General features: G+C 42.4%; 1 protein-coding gene across 1 annotated transcript in view; it reads left to right on the plus strand.

Moving 5' to 3' along the window:
* Positions 1 to 17,143, plus strand: part of SLC16A14 (solute carrier family 16 member 14) — a 51,423-nt gene that overhangs the window by 12,715 nt on the left and 21,565 nt on the right. The window contains exon 2 of the mRNA XM_068280499.1: positions 13,936 to 14,056. Within this exon, the coding sequence (XP_068136600.1) occupies positions 14,015 to 14,056 (42 nt within the window). The 5' untranslated portion in view covers positions 13,936 to 14,014. The remainder of the gene's footprint in view (positions 1 to 13,935; positions 14,057 to 17,143) is intronic.

A 17,143-nucleotide genomic window follows, 5' to 3' on the forward strand; every position in this document is an offset into this window, starting at 1 on the left:
GAAAACCAGACTAACAGGTCAATCCTGCCTTTTTATAGATCAAGCAAGAGTAAGTTCTGAAAATTACACACTACACAGTATTCTGAACTAACGCCGCACATATTTCAAACTTTCTTGTGAGAAGTGGTAAAACGAATGTGTGATGAAACAAAGGGTGGAGATTGCACTGAGTAGACTCAAAATGTTATAAGTCACAGCTTCCTAGCAGTGTTATTACTGCTGCAGAGTGGGATCTGGAATTATAATAAATTCTACGAGGGATGAATCACAACTCCTTTTCCTAGATCCAGACCTACAGTATCTTCCTCACTGACAATCCTTCAGAAGCCAGTGATATCCCGATACAAGATGGCCGCCACATCTTGCCTCTTCTGTGTGTAGCTGCTCTAGTAAGAAAACGGAAGCACCTTTGAATGACAAAGCTTGTACCCTCTAACTTTTCCCAGAATTCCTGTGACTGGAAGTGAAGCACCAGCGGTACTGGATTGGTTCTGCTTTCAAGAGAGAAGCTGTGACAAGAAGGAATTAGGTGAGTATAAACTCTTCTCCCTACAACAATAAATATCAATTGAAATCAATAGTCTGGATTAAGATTTTTTACATGTTTTATTTTAAATTAAACATTTTAAATGGTTATACTTTCCCACCACATAAAAAAGCAATAGACGGCGTGATAGGGTATATGTATTGGAGTGCTGTAGATCAGGGAACATCAACACCAAGCTGCAGGATGTGACCACTAATGGCAAATCGTAAGGAGTTTTGTAGTCTGCATAGTAACTGAAAGGCCTTTTATTCTTTTAGATCAGGGGATATTCATACCCCTTGGGAATGTTGTCACCAAAAAATTGGAGGTACAGTAGGATCTCGTTATAGTAAACTCTGATACAGTAAACCTCTGGATATAGTAAACTCTGTCCTCAGGCCCCAGCAAATGCCTCTGTATAAATATACAATGTATGATGAATTCTGATATCGTAAACTTCTGATATAACAAACTACTTTCCTGGTCCCTTGGAGTTTTCTATAAAAGGGATTCTACTGTATCTCTGAACAATTAAACCAAACATGTTACTTTGCAATCCATGTTGTGCTGACTAGCTGCCTCAGTCAGCTTTGAAAATGATAATAACGTAATAGTTAACGCATCAATGTTCTCTTTATAAATTGAGGCAGCAAGCCAATTAGCAATCAAATTTCAAATAAACATACTCACTCACTGAATATTATTTCTACTACTAGGTAGGGTTTGCCATTATCTTCATTTATTTGTGACATGGACTCCACAAGCTGTTAAAAACATGCCCCTGAGATCCTGGTCTGTGTTCACTTGATTAAATCACTCAGTTTCTGCAAATGTGTCACCCTTGCATGGATTCTAGAAATCTCCCCTTCTATGACATCTCATACCACCACCAGCTTTGACTGCTCACACAAGGCAAGTTAGGTCCATTACATTTATGAGGAGCTGAAATCCTATTCTGACCCTGTGTGTCTCAGAAAAAGAGATTAATCAGACTAGGCTTTCTTCTTCCAGTCTTCATATGCCCAGTGTGGTGGACCTGTGCTTACTCAGCTTTCTCTTCTTGGCTGACAGGATTTAAAGTAACTACGGTTCAATGCTTTGTGCAATTTAGGATTCTTTGCTTCAGAAAAAAGAGAAAAAGTGGCAGGCACTACAAGATAAAATGCTGACACCACATTTAATTGGTTACCATACACAATAACTTCTATGCATCCAGCAACCTGTGATACAACTCAGAAAGTTCCAGTAATGCAACTATATGCAACATGATGCAATATCAGGATGAAAAGCTGGAAAACATGCAGGGAGATTAGGAGTTAAGCAGTGCAGGCAATACTTGCGTGACCCAACTAGTGTGGTGGCAGATGGACTGGATAGAAGCTGTGACAATTTTGCTGGGTTTCCAGGACTGCTGCCCTGACAGCCGTTTCGCCCATTATCCTCGCGGGCCTCCTTAGAGGGGCATTATGCTTGGTCTGGTCCCCGGGTAGGTATAGCATGCTAGTCCATCTGGCCACATGCGAGTTGCGCAATCGTTGGCTTCTAGTGTCTAGGATTCTTTACTACTCACCAAAATTGTACAGAGGGATTACTTGCCTTTCTGGAAGCTTGAACCAGTCTTGCTGTTCTCCACTGACTTATTTAATCAACAAGGTATTTCCGTCTGCAGAACTGCTGCTGAGCGGATGATGTCCACTTTTCACAACAATCTGAGTAAACTCTAGAGACTGTTGTACATGAGAATCCAAAGAGATCAGCACTTACATAAATACGTAAACCAATCTTTCTGGCACAAACTATCATGCCACAGTCATGATCACTGCAGTCCATCTATATATATAATAGACTAAGTGCCTCAACCTTCAAACAAGAAGAAGAAGTACTTTGCATGAGAAAATTTATGCGTACTCAAACACCAAGTTTAAGGCCTCTTTTCCACGGACTGTTGAGCTGTGTGCTCAGCAAGCAGTTACCAGACAGCAGTGAGCAGTTACCAGACAGCAACAAGCAGTTACCAGGCAGCAGCAAGCAGTTATCAGGCAGCAGTGAGCAGATATCAGGCAGCAACAAGCAGTTACCAGGCAGCAGCAAGCAGTTACCAGGCAGCAGCGAGCAGTTACCAGGCAGCAGCGAGCAGTTACCAGGCAGCAACGAGCAGTTACCAGGCAGCAACGAGCAGTTACCAGGCAGCAGTGAGCAGATACCAGGCAGCAGCAAGCAGTTACCAGGCAGCAGCAAGCAGTTACCAGGCAGCAGTGAGCAGTTGTGAGAGTTTGAGAGCCATTTCACTGCCTATTCACAGTCCATGGAAAAGAGGCCTTACCCTAGCAAGTCTGACATTGCAAATCTGGCCTAATTGGCTATTCATGAGGCAATGCTCATGCAAATGCATGCACAAACCAATACCACAAAGCAGTCACCCTGCTACATGCTACATTAGCACTATCCGGCTTAGTGCACACCAGAGCGGTTCGGCAGCGTTTTGCGATCCACTTGCGGCTGCGGATACGCTTGGGTAATGTATTTCAATGGGCTGGTGCACACCAGAGCGGGAGGCGTTTTGCTGAAACGCATACACCCGAGGTGAGGCATTTTTTGGATTGCGGAGGCGTTTCTGCCTCCAATGTAAAGTATAGGAAAAACGCAAACCGCTCTGAAAAACGGCAGTTCAGAGCGGATTTGCAGGCGTTTTTGTTACAGGAGCTGTTCAGTAACAGCTTTACTGTAACAATATATGAAATCTACTACACCAAAAACGCTTTACAAAACCGCAAAATGCTAGGTGAAATGCTACAGAAAAATAAGAAAAAGCGTTTCAAAATCTGCTAGCATTTTGCGGATCTGCTAGCAGTTTTTGGTGTGCTCCAGGCCTCCAGGAGCGCCACGGGGAGGATTCTCAATGCCCCCTTTTTATACAACTGGGGGGACCGCAGGGTCCCAGGTTCTCTCACTGCCTGGAAACCACAGCGGCACCCTGGAGGGAGAGGCTGGGTGGCATGGACGACCCCCCCCCCCCAAGTGTGGCCAGCGCCAGGGAGAGCCGTCTGCACCCACCTCCCAATATTAAAAACAGGCACTTATCTTAACGTCCATTGCGTTCTGCTACATGCGCATTAATTTGGGGGCACCACATGAGAAAGGAGAGAAGCATGGGTCACCCCGAGCTTTAGAGCTCAGGGCTGGCTCACATACAGCACTCCAGAGGGGGGGGGGGGGGGGAGGACAGGCGCATTCACTCCAGGGTTCACACCACCGGAGCAAGCCATCCACCACCTGCCTCCAAAGGATACAAACTGCACAAAATGCTTTCCATGAGAAAATTAATGCGCATGTAGCAGAACCCAATGGACGTTAAGGTAAGTGGCTGTTTTTAATATTAGGAGGTGGGTGCGGACGGCTCTCCCCAGCGCTGGCCACGCTTGGGGGGCGGCTGCGCCACCCAGCCTCCCACTCCGGGGTTCCGCTGTTGTTCCCAGGCAGCAAGAGAGCACTTTGCAGTATTGTTTTTTTGACCCTGCATAGTTTGGCATGCGAAAGCAAATGCAGGTACTTATCCGTTAGCCGGGCGCATCCGGCAGGTGGCGCTAATTACTATTCTTCCTCCAGGCCGACATGGATAGTAGGGAAAGATGTAACTCTGGTGGAGTTTTGTCGCCACCTAGAGGATGCGCCCGGCTAACGGATAAGTACCCAAATGCATATTTGCATGAGCATTGCCTCATGAATAGCCAATTAGGCCAGATTTGGAAAGCCAGACTTGCTAGGGTTAAACTTGGTGTTTGAGCACGCAAAATTTTTCTCATGGAAAGCATTTTTTGCAGTTGTATCCTTTGGAGGCAGGTGGTGGATGGCTTGCTCTGGTGGTGTGAGCCCTGGAGTGATTTGTCTGCGCCTGTCCTCCCCCCACCCCGGAGTGTTGTATGTGAGCCAGCCCTGAGCTCTAAAGCTCGGGGTGACCCATGCTTCACTCCTTTCTCATGTGGTGCCCCCAAGTTAATGTGCATGTTGCAGAACGCAATGGGCGTTAAGGTAAGTGCCTGTTTTTATATTGGGAGGTGGGTGCGGATGGCTCTCCCCGGCGCTGACCACACTTGGGGGAGGGGTGCAGCTGCGCCACCCAGCCTCCCCCTCCGGGGTGCCGCTGTGGTTCTCAGGCAGTAAGAGAGCCTGGGACCCCGCAGTCCCCCGGTTGTATGGGGGCATTCGGAATCCTCCCCGTGGCGCTCCTGGATAGTGCTAATGTAGCATGAACTAATACCCGCAGGGCGATCGCTTTGCGGTATTGGTTTTTGGACCCTGCATAGTTTGGCATGCGAAAGCAAATGCATATTTGCATCAGCATTGCCTCATGAATAGCCAATTAGGCCGGATTTGCAAAGCCAGACTTGCTAGGGTTAAACTTGGTGTTTGAGCACGCATACATTTTCTCATGGAAAGCCTACTTCTTCTTGCTTCAAGGTTGAGGCACGTACTCTATTAGATAGATAGATGCGGCGTATGCTACGACGCGGGTTGGCTAGTTTATCCTATTATGGCATTTGATGTGATGGCAGCTCTGGCGGTTTGATGGGCCACGAATTACATCTCCCTTCGAGTTGCTACAACTCGGAAGGGGAGAGCCATCATTTGGACTGAACTGCCCGGTGCAAAAATTATATGCACCCATTCAATGAGGATATGTTGCTGTGATTAGAGTCACATTGCTCACTTCATCTTGGCCGTATGTAAAGCTTTCATTTTGTTACCAGCAATTGCCTTATTGAAATAATACACAGTATATATTTTTTAACAATTCATTTTTTATTATTATATTTAAATAATATTTTTGAATACATTTTGAATATATTTGTTATTTCATAGCTATAGCTAGCTTGTATATTTACATAGTTACATAGTTATTTGGGTTGAAAAAAGACATACGTCCATCGAGTTCAACCAGAGAACAAAGGTTCAACCAGAGAACAGAGGGATTATTTGCCTTTCTGGAAGCCTGAACCAGTCTTGCTGTTCTCCACTGACTTATTTCATCAACAAGGTATTTCCGTCTGCAGAACTGCTGCTGAGCGGATGATGTCCACTTTTCACAACAATCTGAGAAACTCTAGAGACTGTTGTACATGAGAATCCCAAGAGATCAGCACTTACATAAATACTTAAACCAACCTTTTCTGTGATTTTCTATCTGTGTATCAATACATATAATAAAACCCTAATGTTTTTCTTTCAGCTCCTAATATAGTTGTCCTTATGTAAAGCAATACCAAGACATTGGCAACTTTTCATATCATACTGGTCCCTGATAGGAATGAGAATGATGAAGATGATGATTTTGACAGCCAATGTGATTTTTCCTAAGAAAAGTACTATACCCAGATAGTTCATATTGACCCAGAACCACTAGGAAAGAAAAGCCCTCTTACTAAATAAGCAAGGCTAAATATAATTTTGCCTTTTTAAAACAAGGTATTTGCAATTCAGTTTTAAAGCAGACCTGAACTTAGAACGTCTCTCTGCTCTTAAAAATAAGCAACAGCAAAATAACTTTAACCCATTTGCGTTCTGTCGTTTTCACTTGAGAAATGTTCACCTCCCATTCATTAGCCTATAACTTTATCACTACTTATCACAATGAACTGATTTTTATCTTGTTTTTTCCGCCACCAATTAGGCTTTCTTTGGGGGGTACATTTTGCTAAGAGCCACTTTACTGTAAATGTATTTTAACAGGAAGAATAAGAAAAAAACGGAAAAAAATCATTATTTCTCAGTTTTCAGCCATTATAGTTTTAAAATAATACATGCCTCCATAATTAAAACTCACGTATTGTATTTGCCCATATGTCCCGGTTATTACACCGTTAAAATTATGTCCCTATCACAATGTATCACCTCTTTAGGATAAATCTTTGTTTTATTAGTATCAAAAACACATTAAAAAGAACCAATAGGCAAGACAGTCCGCTGTTTCGGGCTCCTGCCCTTCTTCATGTTGCCAGGTTCTGAATACATGTTCACACACATCACATATATATACACCAAAGCAACCAATCAGATTCAATATTCAAATAGGAGGACCTGATGGGGAACTGCTCATTTAAATATAACACTCCGCCTACCCATGTATCTCTATGGGACATCAGTATCCATTATGAAACACTGAGCATATAGATTAAAGATCTCAGTTTCACCTCATGTAGAATAAATATGAATACAGGCAATATCCCCAGATGTATCACAAAGTTCCCCTGGCTATAGATCGCCTGGGGAACTTTGTGATACATCTGGGGATATTGCCTGTATTCATATTTATTATACATGAGGTGAAACTGAGATCTTTAATCTATATGCTCAGTGTTTCATAATGGATACTGATGTCCCATAGAGATACATGGGTAGGCGGAGTGTTATATTTAAATGAGCAGTTCCCCATCAGGTCCTCCTATTTGAATATTGAATCTGATTGGTTGCTTTGGTGTATATATATATGTGATGTGTGTGAACATGTATTCAGAACCTGGCAACATGAAGAAGGGCAGGAGCCCGAAACAGCGGACTGTCTTGCCTATTGGTTCTTTTTAATGTGTTTTTGATACTAATAAAACAAAGATTTATCCTAAAGAGGTGGTGCGGACTTCCATTTTGATCTACTACTACTATTCTCTGTGGTATCCGGAGACAAGCCCTGCACACCTCACCCCCCTTTCTTTTTACTAAGGGTGGTGTGCCAGAAGAGTGCGATTGGCTCTTTCCTATCACAATGTATGGCGGCATTATTTTATTTGGAAATAAAGGTGCATTTTTTCCGTTTTGCATCTATCACTATTTACAAGTTTAAAATAAAAAAAAATATAGAAGCATTTCATCTTTACATTGATATTTAAAAAGTTTAGACCCTTATGTAAATATTTACATGTTTTTGTTTTTTTATTGTAATGTTGTTGTTTTTTTTTTTATATATTAAACATTTTATTTGGGTAGTTTTGGGAGGGTGGGATGTAAACATGTAATTTATAATATAAATGTGTGTTTGAATTTAATTTTTTTTACTTTTAGTTGTAGTTTTACTTTTGAGTTTGTTTACATGACGTCACTCTAAGCGTAACACACGCTTAGAGCGACGTATGGGGTACGTTACAGCCAGAAAAAGCGAAGCTTCCGAGAGAAGCTGTCGCTTTTTCAGCGGGGGAGAGGAATCAGTGATCGGGCACCATAGCCCAATACACTGATTGCCTGGCTAACGAACCGCGGGCCGGGAGCACGCGCATGACCGGCCGCGGGAGCGCGCGGCAGCGCGCATGGTTCCTGGATGTAGTTTCTATGTCCAGGAACCAAAATGGGTTAAAGAAAAACATTTTCTCGTTACAGCTGATACAAATCCTGCAATAAATCTGCAGTGTGTCTACTTCCTGCTTTCATGGAAGCAGACATAGGGTTAACATCCTGTGTTTCCAAATTAGCTGCTCTGCTCAGGTAGCCAGCTGAGAGATCAAATTACACTCCGGTCTTCTCCTGGGTCCCGCTGGCAGCCTCTGAAGGCTGACTGATTACAAATAACTTCTGTTTTAAAAAGGAAAAATTATGTTTAGCAATCTTAAGAAAAGGTGAGAATGGAAGCTATAGGAGTATCAAATTAAAAAACGTTAAGTGAAAGTATGGCAACATTCCCAGAGCTGTTTCACAGAGCATGCTCATCGAAAATCTTCCCATAGAGACTATATGTACAGGATACATGATGGAACATATTTAAGTTTTGAAATATTTCTTTAAAATAATTCAGTGTAGGTATAGCTAATGAAATGTCACAGTAATGAATGTATATTTGATCTCTTCTTGCCTACCCAGTTAGCTGTGTAACTACTGTTTACTGAAAGAGTCATTTACTGTTAAAGCCCAGCTAAACTCAAAATTGAAAGCAAATAATCAAATGACAACCAGGTTTATAAGTGACTGAGTATAGAAGCAAAGTGCTGACCACAAAGCTTGTTTCATGGGATAAAAGTGCTGAAATCTGCACTTCCTCTCTTCTCTGGATTCAGCTAGTGGGTGGGTCAATCAGACATACTTACATGACACCCAAAGCAGAAAGAAAATAAACGCTAATTTACATTACCCAGAAATCCCTGCACTATAGCAGACACCATGGGCTCGATTCACAAAGCGGTGCTAACCCAGTTAGCATGCCTAAAAGACTTTAGACGTGATAACCATTGCACCACGCTGGTGAAAAGCCAGTTTAGGCATGATAAGTTTAGGTGTGATAAGTTTAGATAAGTGTAGATAGCGTGCAAAGTCCCGCACGCAAAGCAGCGCCATTAAACTCTATGCGAAGTGCACCAGACTTTGCTAGCGCAAAACTTTTGATCAGCTGTGCACTACGGTGCTAACGCAGTTGGTGCTTAAACTTATCATGCCTAAACTTATCACACCTAAACTTATCATGCCTAAACTTATCATGCCTAAACTTATCACAATTTTTTTCTGCATGGGGGACTCCTGGGGCCACAGAGCGGTATGCCTGACACAGTGTCGGGCATACCGCTAAGGAGGTTAAAGACTAACTGCAGTGAAAATAACACAATGAATATAATTGCTTATAATTTACAATATTCATTTAAAGATCATTCAGTCAATGTTTGCTCTTTGTAAAATCTTTTCTCTCCCGGATTTACATTTTGAAATGTATCACTGGAGGTGACATCTTTAGTTCTGCCTGGTGATCTATATGGAATGTTCGTTCCTGAGTGTTCTATGCACAGAAGGAGATATTGCTTACTTGGCAGTTGGAAAAAGCCATTATTTCCCACAATGCAACGAGGTTCACAGACGGCAAACTGTCAAGACCATGGTCATGACATCATACTGTGGGAGGGGTTTTACCACAATATCAGCCATACAGACCCCCCTGGTGATCTATTTAAGAAAAGGTAAAGATTTATAGTGGGAAAGGGGTATCAGCTACGGATTGGAATGAAGTTTATTCCTTGGTTAAAGGTCTTCGTTAATGAGTTTCCACACAAACCAAAAACAAACTCTTCTACTGAGAACCTACACGGTACTAAGAAAACACTTGTGCATGGAGATAGTTGTGGTAGAGTCAGCAGTTTATTGTCAGAAAGCATTAGTGACAACACCAGTGGTATAGGCAAGGAAGCATCACTTGAAAAATGTTGCCGTTTATGGTTGTCTAGCCTCAAGCTCAGTAGTTGGAATCCTTGGAGTTGGACAACCCTTCAGATGCCCATATGGCTTCCTTCTCCTTCCAGGAGTAGCTTGACCTGAGCAGGTGTGAACTGCAGCTTGAGAAAACAAATCCAGAATGCAGGAAAGAGTCCCCCTGTTGACCAAGCTAAAACGGCAGAAATATGGCATCTTTGGCAGATACACGCATCATTTAGCTGGCACAGAAGGGGATTAGGATGAAGCAAAATGAGGACATGTACCTGTTTTTTGCACAGTAGAGTGTTTGCTAAGGAGTCATGATGTGGATGTCACTGTGTGCTGTGCCATCTGCTCATTGTCTCGTCAGAGGTCTAGGTACGAGGAAAGTGTGTGAAAGGTCAACTTTGTTTTTCTGCTTTAAATTGTGCTATAAACATTAATAAATGATTCCAGGTGGGGAGAGGGGTTGTGAGAGTGAGTGAGACATTGAACATTGGCTTGCAGACATACTGTACAGGGAATTCTCAGTGCAGCTGTTCTACCCAAGGTAGTGTTCTCTTTTTTATTTCTTTGTTCCTTTATTATATAAATGTCAATAAATGTGGATGAAGAGGAGGATTACTCCTTATTATACTGATAAAACAACAATTGGGGAATCAGAATCTCGTGGTTGCCCAACAGCCTCGGACAATCACAGAGTTTTCCAGACAGCAAACAGAGAGATTTTCACAAAAGCTGTATTCATTCAAGCATCAGTTAAAAGGTATAGCAGTTTTTAAAAACCTCTGATTGGATGGAGAAAGGGCATAGAGAAGTCACTCTGTGCATATTGGTTCAGTATTTTTCTGACGTGACAGTTTTCTGATGTATTGGAGTGTCTTTGTGACTAATGAATGATGTTTTCCTGCACTTATACCCAATAAGTCATGTTTTATACCTTGGCCCATATGCAATTTTTTCTCCTAAGTTTTCTCCTAGGAGATAATTATTCATCTTCTATTTACACTAACTTTTTAGCACTCCACAATTGAAAAGGTACCAAAAAAGAAGGTGAAGAAGTACTGTCAAAATTATTATGAGTATTTCCTTGCTTGCTGGTGATTTAAAATTCTATTTTATTGACAAGTTTAAAATATCACCTAGGAGAAAACTCGGGAGAAAAAGTTAATTCCATATGGGCCCTTGTCATAAAATGACTTTTAAACCACCAGCAAGCAACTGGAAATCATTTTTTACTTTTTCACCAACTTTTGTGAACATTTTCAAAAGTAAAATGCTGAAACGTTACAGTAAAAGCGTAGATGAAAATGATCTACTAGGAGATATCAGGAGAAAAAAGTTAATTGCATATGGGCCTGTGTGTGTTGCGATGCTGTGACCATGATAGCTGGATCTCCTATATTTCTCAGAATTACTGATATATGTGCAAGTTTACAACCAACTTTGAAAAGGCTCATGAAAAGATGAAACACTGGAGTAATAGCTGGAAATTCTTGCAGGTCTTAACACCGCCCCTCCCCAATCCCCAATCCCCATACAAAGATCTGCATGCAGACTGGGAACAACCCGTGGGACTGAGGACCCCTGTGACCCTCCTGTAGACCCACACATATGTCCTGGACTAGATTTGTTGCGGCTTTATGCCGCTGTCACACCACCCCGATCCACCTGAGCAACCTCTTGGTCTGATAGCACATAGATGACCCAACCTCCTGGGCCACAATCTATATACCAGCCAGCTGAGATCCGGTCAAGCAGAAAGATTGGGAGGACTGCATACACCCATACAACCGCTTACAAGCAAGCGTGGTAAACTGCCAACACCTATCAAAATCAGGGAAAGGACCTGCTCAGGGCTACTCTTAGCCTGCAAAGAAAACTTATTTCATAACAACCTAATCTTTATACACAATACAAGTTCTTTATGCACTTTGAGTCCTATGAGAGAAAAGCACTTTATAAATGTTATTGTATTAGTAAAGCTGGTTGTATTTTCACAACTGTTAATAGATTAGATGTTGGATTTGATAGAAAACACAGAAACCAAAGAAGATATTATTTTCTAAAATAGAGACCCCTTGATTGATGTTGAATTGTGTGTGCTTGGAGACCAAATAGAGAAAGTAGATGTGACCTGAGCTCAACCACAATTGCGGATTAATTCCTTTCATTATGCAGTGTACATAATGCAGACAAGCACAACGTTTCAAGCGGGAGTCCTTTCTCTCTGGAGAAAGGGCTCCGCCCGAAACATCGTGCTTGTGAAACCTTGTGCCTGTCTGCATTATGTACACTGCATGATAAAAGAAATGAATCTGCAATTGTGGTTGAGCTCAGGTCTTATCTGCTTTCTCGGCTTTTCCCAGGGGTGGTGGATCACCCTGAGGGATCTTGATGCTCCCACACCACACACTCTTAATTGGTGAAGCCTGCAGGATCTTTGCAATTTAGAGACCGAATAGACCAGGGAGCAGGGGGGCTCCAGGCAGGAGAGCAAGGCTCTATTAGCCATGTACTGCAGCCAGCATTGCAAACATTGCAGCAGGGAGAGAAGTGTTAGTTCATATCTTTGCTGAGATCTGTCCAGATATTGAGAGGAGGATTGTAATGCTGGGTACACACTATGAGATTTTTTGGCCGATTTACTGTCAGATCAATTATTTCATAGATGCTGATAAAAAGAGTGGCACTCGCTGTACACAGGGAAAAGGGTGCCCAAGCCTCAGGGGATCCTCACACCGTCAGATCCAATCCATGCAAGAAAGAGTGTTGGAGGCTGGCACTTCCAAAAGTAGAAAAGCTCTTTATTGAAGCATTAAAAACAGTGGTAATACAGCGACAGCCCGCTGTTTCAGGTCTTAGCCTTTCTTCAAGCCGTTTTAACGGTGGTTAAAACGGCTTGAAGAAAGGCTAAGACCTGAAACAGCGGGCTGTCGCTGTATTACCACTGTTTTTAATGCTTCAATAAAGAGCTTTTCTACTTTTGGAAGTGCCAGCCTCCAACACTCTTTCTTGCTTAGATCAATTATTTCAAACATGTCCGATTTGCTTTCCAATCGATCTCCGAGCATTTTTCGATCGATTTCCATTAACTTTAATAGGAAATGGATTGGAAAGCAAATCGGACATGATTGAAATAATCGATCTGACAGTAAATCGGCCAGAAAATCTCATAGTCTGTATCCAGCACTACAAAGTGCCTGTTCATTACTTAATTCTCCTTGATCATCCATTCGATTCAATCATTTTTTCAGATTGTGGAGAATCAATTATGTGTCACTCTGCCTGATTGATGGAAATTTGCCGATATATGGTTGAATTGATTTTTGGTTTCAGAGCATGGAGGCACAACATAGTTAAGCTCCATCAGTGAAGGTGAATCATATAAAATATCTCTTGTGGTGTGTGGGCCACTAGCCGATCAACTTTCAATCAACTACACTTTAGTTTCTCACCCAATAAAGTCAATCACTTAACTGATTGGTGGAAAATCGAGTAATGTATGGACACCTTAAAGAGAGTCTGAAACCAAATTAAAAATGGCTTTTAAGCTTATATTCAGCAGGGGCATATTTGCCCCTGCTAAAACGCTGCTATCCCTGAGTGAAGCGGTTGGCTGTACCGCTGAGAGGCGTTTTGTACATTTTAATCTTGTGAGTATAATTATTTTATTTGCGAATAAAGCCCAACCCTGGTAATGCACTATAGTGCGCTCCATTTCTTCCTTCAGATTTACATTGCCTTGACCCTTTGGAGCAGCACAGTACAGCATACCAAGGAGTTGGGAGGAATTGTGCATGTGACTATACCCCTCGCATTGGAGCGCAAGGGATTTTTTCTTATCATGTAAGTGGCTTACTCAGTCATGACTCAGACAGGAAGTGACTACAGTGTGACCCTTACTGATAAGAAATTCCAACTATAAAACACTTTCCTAGCAGAAAATGGCTTCTGAGAGCAAGAAAGAGGTAAAAAGGGGAATTTCTTATCATTGAGGGTCACAGTGTAGTCACTTCATGTCTGAGTCAGGACTGAGTAAGCCACTTACATACCTGATATTTAACTCTTTCAGGCAGAGAAAGAAAAAAAGGAACACAGCATAGTTATTTGTGTGCTAGGCACTGTACATACACATGTCTATCTCATCATGTCACATGTCAGTTCGGGTATCCGTAGATATCCGTTGTTTGGCACATCTGTAATGTGTATGTCCAGCAGAAGACTGAGGAGACATATTTTATTCTCTGTAGAACTGAGAACAGCCACCCTCTGGCAGAACACAAAGCCCTGAAGGATAAGGACATATGGATCTGCACATCTCCATGACAGATGGCACCCCTTACCACCAAAACTGAAGACTGCTGGGACATGGTATGGTCTATTTTATTGGTATTATATATACAGTTTAGTGGTGTGGCAATGGATGCGCTCAGTAGGCAGTAGCTGTGTTAGGGAGTTTTGCCCAAGGTCTCCTCACTGAATAGGTGCTAGCTTACTGAATAGGAAGAGCCACGTTTCACACCCTGGTCTCCTGTGTCAGAGGCAGAGCCCTTAACTAGTACTCTATCCAGCCAGAGTGGCAGAGTCTGTACTGACTGCCACAAATTGTCGCTTGAGAGATCGAGTCCCGATTCTTTCTGTATGAGATTTAAACAAGACCATGTACTTTCTAAATACAACATTAAAATGTTAGTGGATGTTTAAAAAAGCAGTGATAACATCCAGAAAGACTGCATCGGAACTAACTGAGATGTGAATGCTAAACCACTGGTTACACCACTGTTGTATGAAATTATGGGACAACGTGTGGGCTCTGCTGTGCTTAACCACTTAAGGACCCTGGGCTTAAACCCCCCTAGTGACCAGGCCATTTTTACAAAATAGGCCACTGCAACTTTAGGGCCTCGCTGCAGGGCCATACAACTCAGCAAACAAGTGATTCCCACTGAGTCAGATGTCACATGACACTAGTCCCGAATCTTCACATACCAGAAGAGAGAGAGGCAGAGAGGCTGGAGCACTCGCTGGAATGAGGCTCGGTATGTATCTAGCGGCTGCATCTGAGGGATTGGGCGAGGATCGGGGGGGGAGCACTATTCCTAACACTACTGATGCTGCCTATAATGTACAGGAGCCTCTGCACCTAACTAACTTACACTTTGGGCTCCTGTAGTTAGGGAATCCCCCTGAGCGGCGTGCCTGACACTGTGTCGGGCATACCGCTTTCAGCATAAATTCCTTGCCCGACATAAGTTGGGCATACCGCTCAGGAGGTTGAAGAGTGGGTTCCACGGGTACACCAAGGTTAATGTACTTACATTTGCTGTATTTTAACATTTACTACAGAGTCAGGGGCGTATCTGGGTGACATAGCGCCTATGGCAAACACTGAAATTGCGCCCCTCCCCCCATCAGAACACCTTGTCCCATAATAACAGCTTCTTTTCTTGCAATGATACAAGTCTCCCCATTATAGGTTGCTAGAGTTAACCCCCAAGTAAAAGTAACCAGAGGTAGCACCCTAGTATAGGTAGCCAGAGGTAGTTCACCCAGTATAAGTAGACCCATGTTTTTGTTGCCCTCCCAGTATATGTAGTTAAAGATGTCACCCCAGTATAAGTACTGTAGCCTTCTTTAGCATAAGTGGTAAGAGGTATCCCCCCAGTATAAGTAGTCCCTCAGTATAGGTAATAAGAGGTTCCCCTCGGTATAAGTAACCCCTTAGTATAGATTTGGCAGGTGTCCCCCAGTATAAGTAGACCCCCCCCCCCCCCCCCAGTATAGGTAGTGAGAGATGTCCTCCAGTATAAGAGCAGGTACAAATCCCTGAGAGGCATCCTTCAGTATGGTGGTGAAGCATGAGGGAGGATAAGGCAGCCATGGCGCCCATGGTGCTGTGGCGCCCATGGCACAAGCCATGCCTGCACCCCTCTAGATACGCCTCTGTACAGAGTTAATGGTATGTACAGTATATAGTTTGAGGTATAGTACTGTATTATCTGGGCCTATTTTTAACATTGAGCCGCAAGCAACCAGAAAGCACACCTATCCAGCATTAGCCGATCACCGCATAGCCGAGACTCTACTTATAATAGAAGTTTGTGCTAATTTGTTGATTAATGTAAACCGTGCACTTTTCTGTCCATGTTCTGTACATCTAGCTTCTCATATACATTACATCATAATAATTATCTCTCAAACATCTCTATGACTACACATTTCACTGATTCCTAAAAGTCCCTTATCATTACAGATAAGAGGCAATAAAAGAATCTGCTTGTTAGGGACACTTATAAGTCTAGAAAATCATTACATACACCCTTGTGTCTGTCCTCTAGAGATGGCATTTTACAATAAGCTATTTCACCTTATCAGGAGGAACAGTGAGCATAAAATGCCACCATTTAAGACGAGCGCGGTGGACTTTGCATCATGCTGACGCTGTCTTGCCAACATTAATACCTACACCCCAGTGCTGCTTTCTCAGAATTATACAGTGTTTACATTCCAGTAGCTCGCACTATGTCAACCATTGGCCATGTCCATCCCAAATCTGGGAGGATACTGACAGCCTTCAGCGCTCACTGTGTAACTGTGTGGCAATGCATATAAGATGATCTCAGCTCTCTCTAGGCTCATTCATTGTCTGGAGGGCTCAGGTAAGGAGTTATTTCTCAGATGGCCTATGATATTACTAGTAGCAATGAAACTACCTTTGCATTTGTTTATGGTTTTATATGAGAAGAGATACAAGGCTTATTCGCTGTTGGCTGATTATCCTTAGTTTAGCATTACATCATTTACTTACTCCATATAATGCTACTGGAGTGAGCTATTTCACTCAATGAGATAAATGCCTTTCTGGTTTTTTCTCTTTTTTTTCTTTTTACATAGTTTTACATGCTTGTATTACATAAAATGCTTAGGATGATGGGCTTTCCCAACAGAGGACACCTTTGCACAACCAGGAGCACTAAATCCAGACTTACACTTAAAGGACCACTGTCGCGAAAATCTTAAAATTTAAAATACATGTAAACATATACGAATAAGAAATACGTTTCTTCCAGAGTAAAATGAGCCATAAATTATTTTTCTCCTGTGTTGCTGTAACTTACAGTAGGTAGTAGAAATCTGACATTACCGACAGGGTTTGGGCTAGTCCATCTCTCCATAGGGGATTCTCAGCATGGCCTTTATTGTTTATAAAGACAGCCCCTGAAAAAGATTTATACAAAGATGCTGGCCAGCCTGCTTGCTCACCATACACAGTTAGACAGAGCAACTGCCATTCACTAAGTGCTTTTGAAAATAAAGAAAACCCTGAGAATCCCCCATGAGGAGATGGGCTAATCCAAAATGTGTCACTTTTGTAAGATTTATAGTACTTACTGTAAGTGACAGCAACATAGTAATTTATGGCTCATCTTACTCTGGAAGACACATACTTCTTATCTG

The sequence above is a fragment of the Hyperolius riggenbachi genome, chromosome 4, assembly GCF_040937935.1.
Source record: "Hyperolius riggenbachi isolate aHypRig1 chromosome 4, aHypRig1.pri, whole genome shotgun sequence".
Classification (NCBI taxonomy): Eukaryota; Metazoa; Chordata; class Amphibia; order Anura; family Hyperoliidae; genus Hyperolius; species Hyperolius riggenbachi.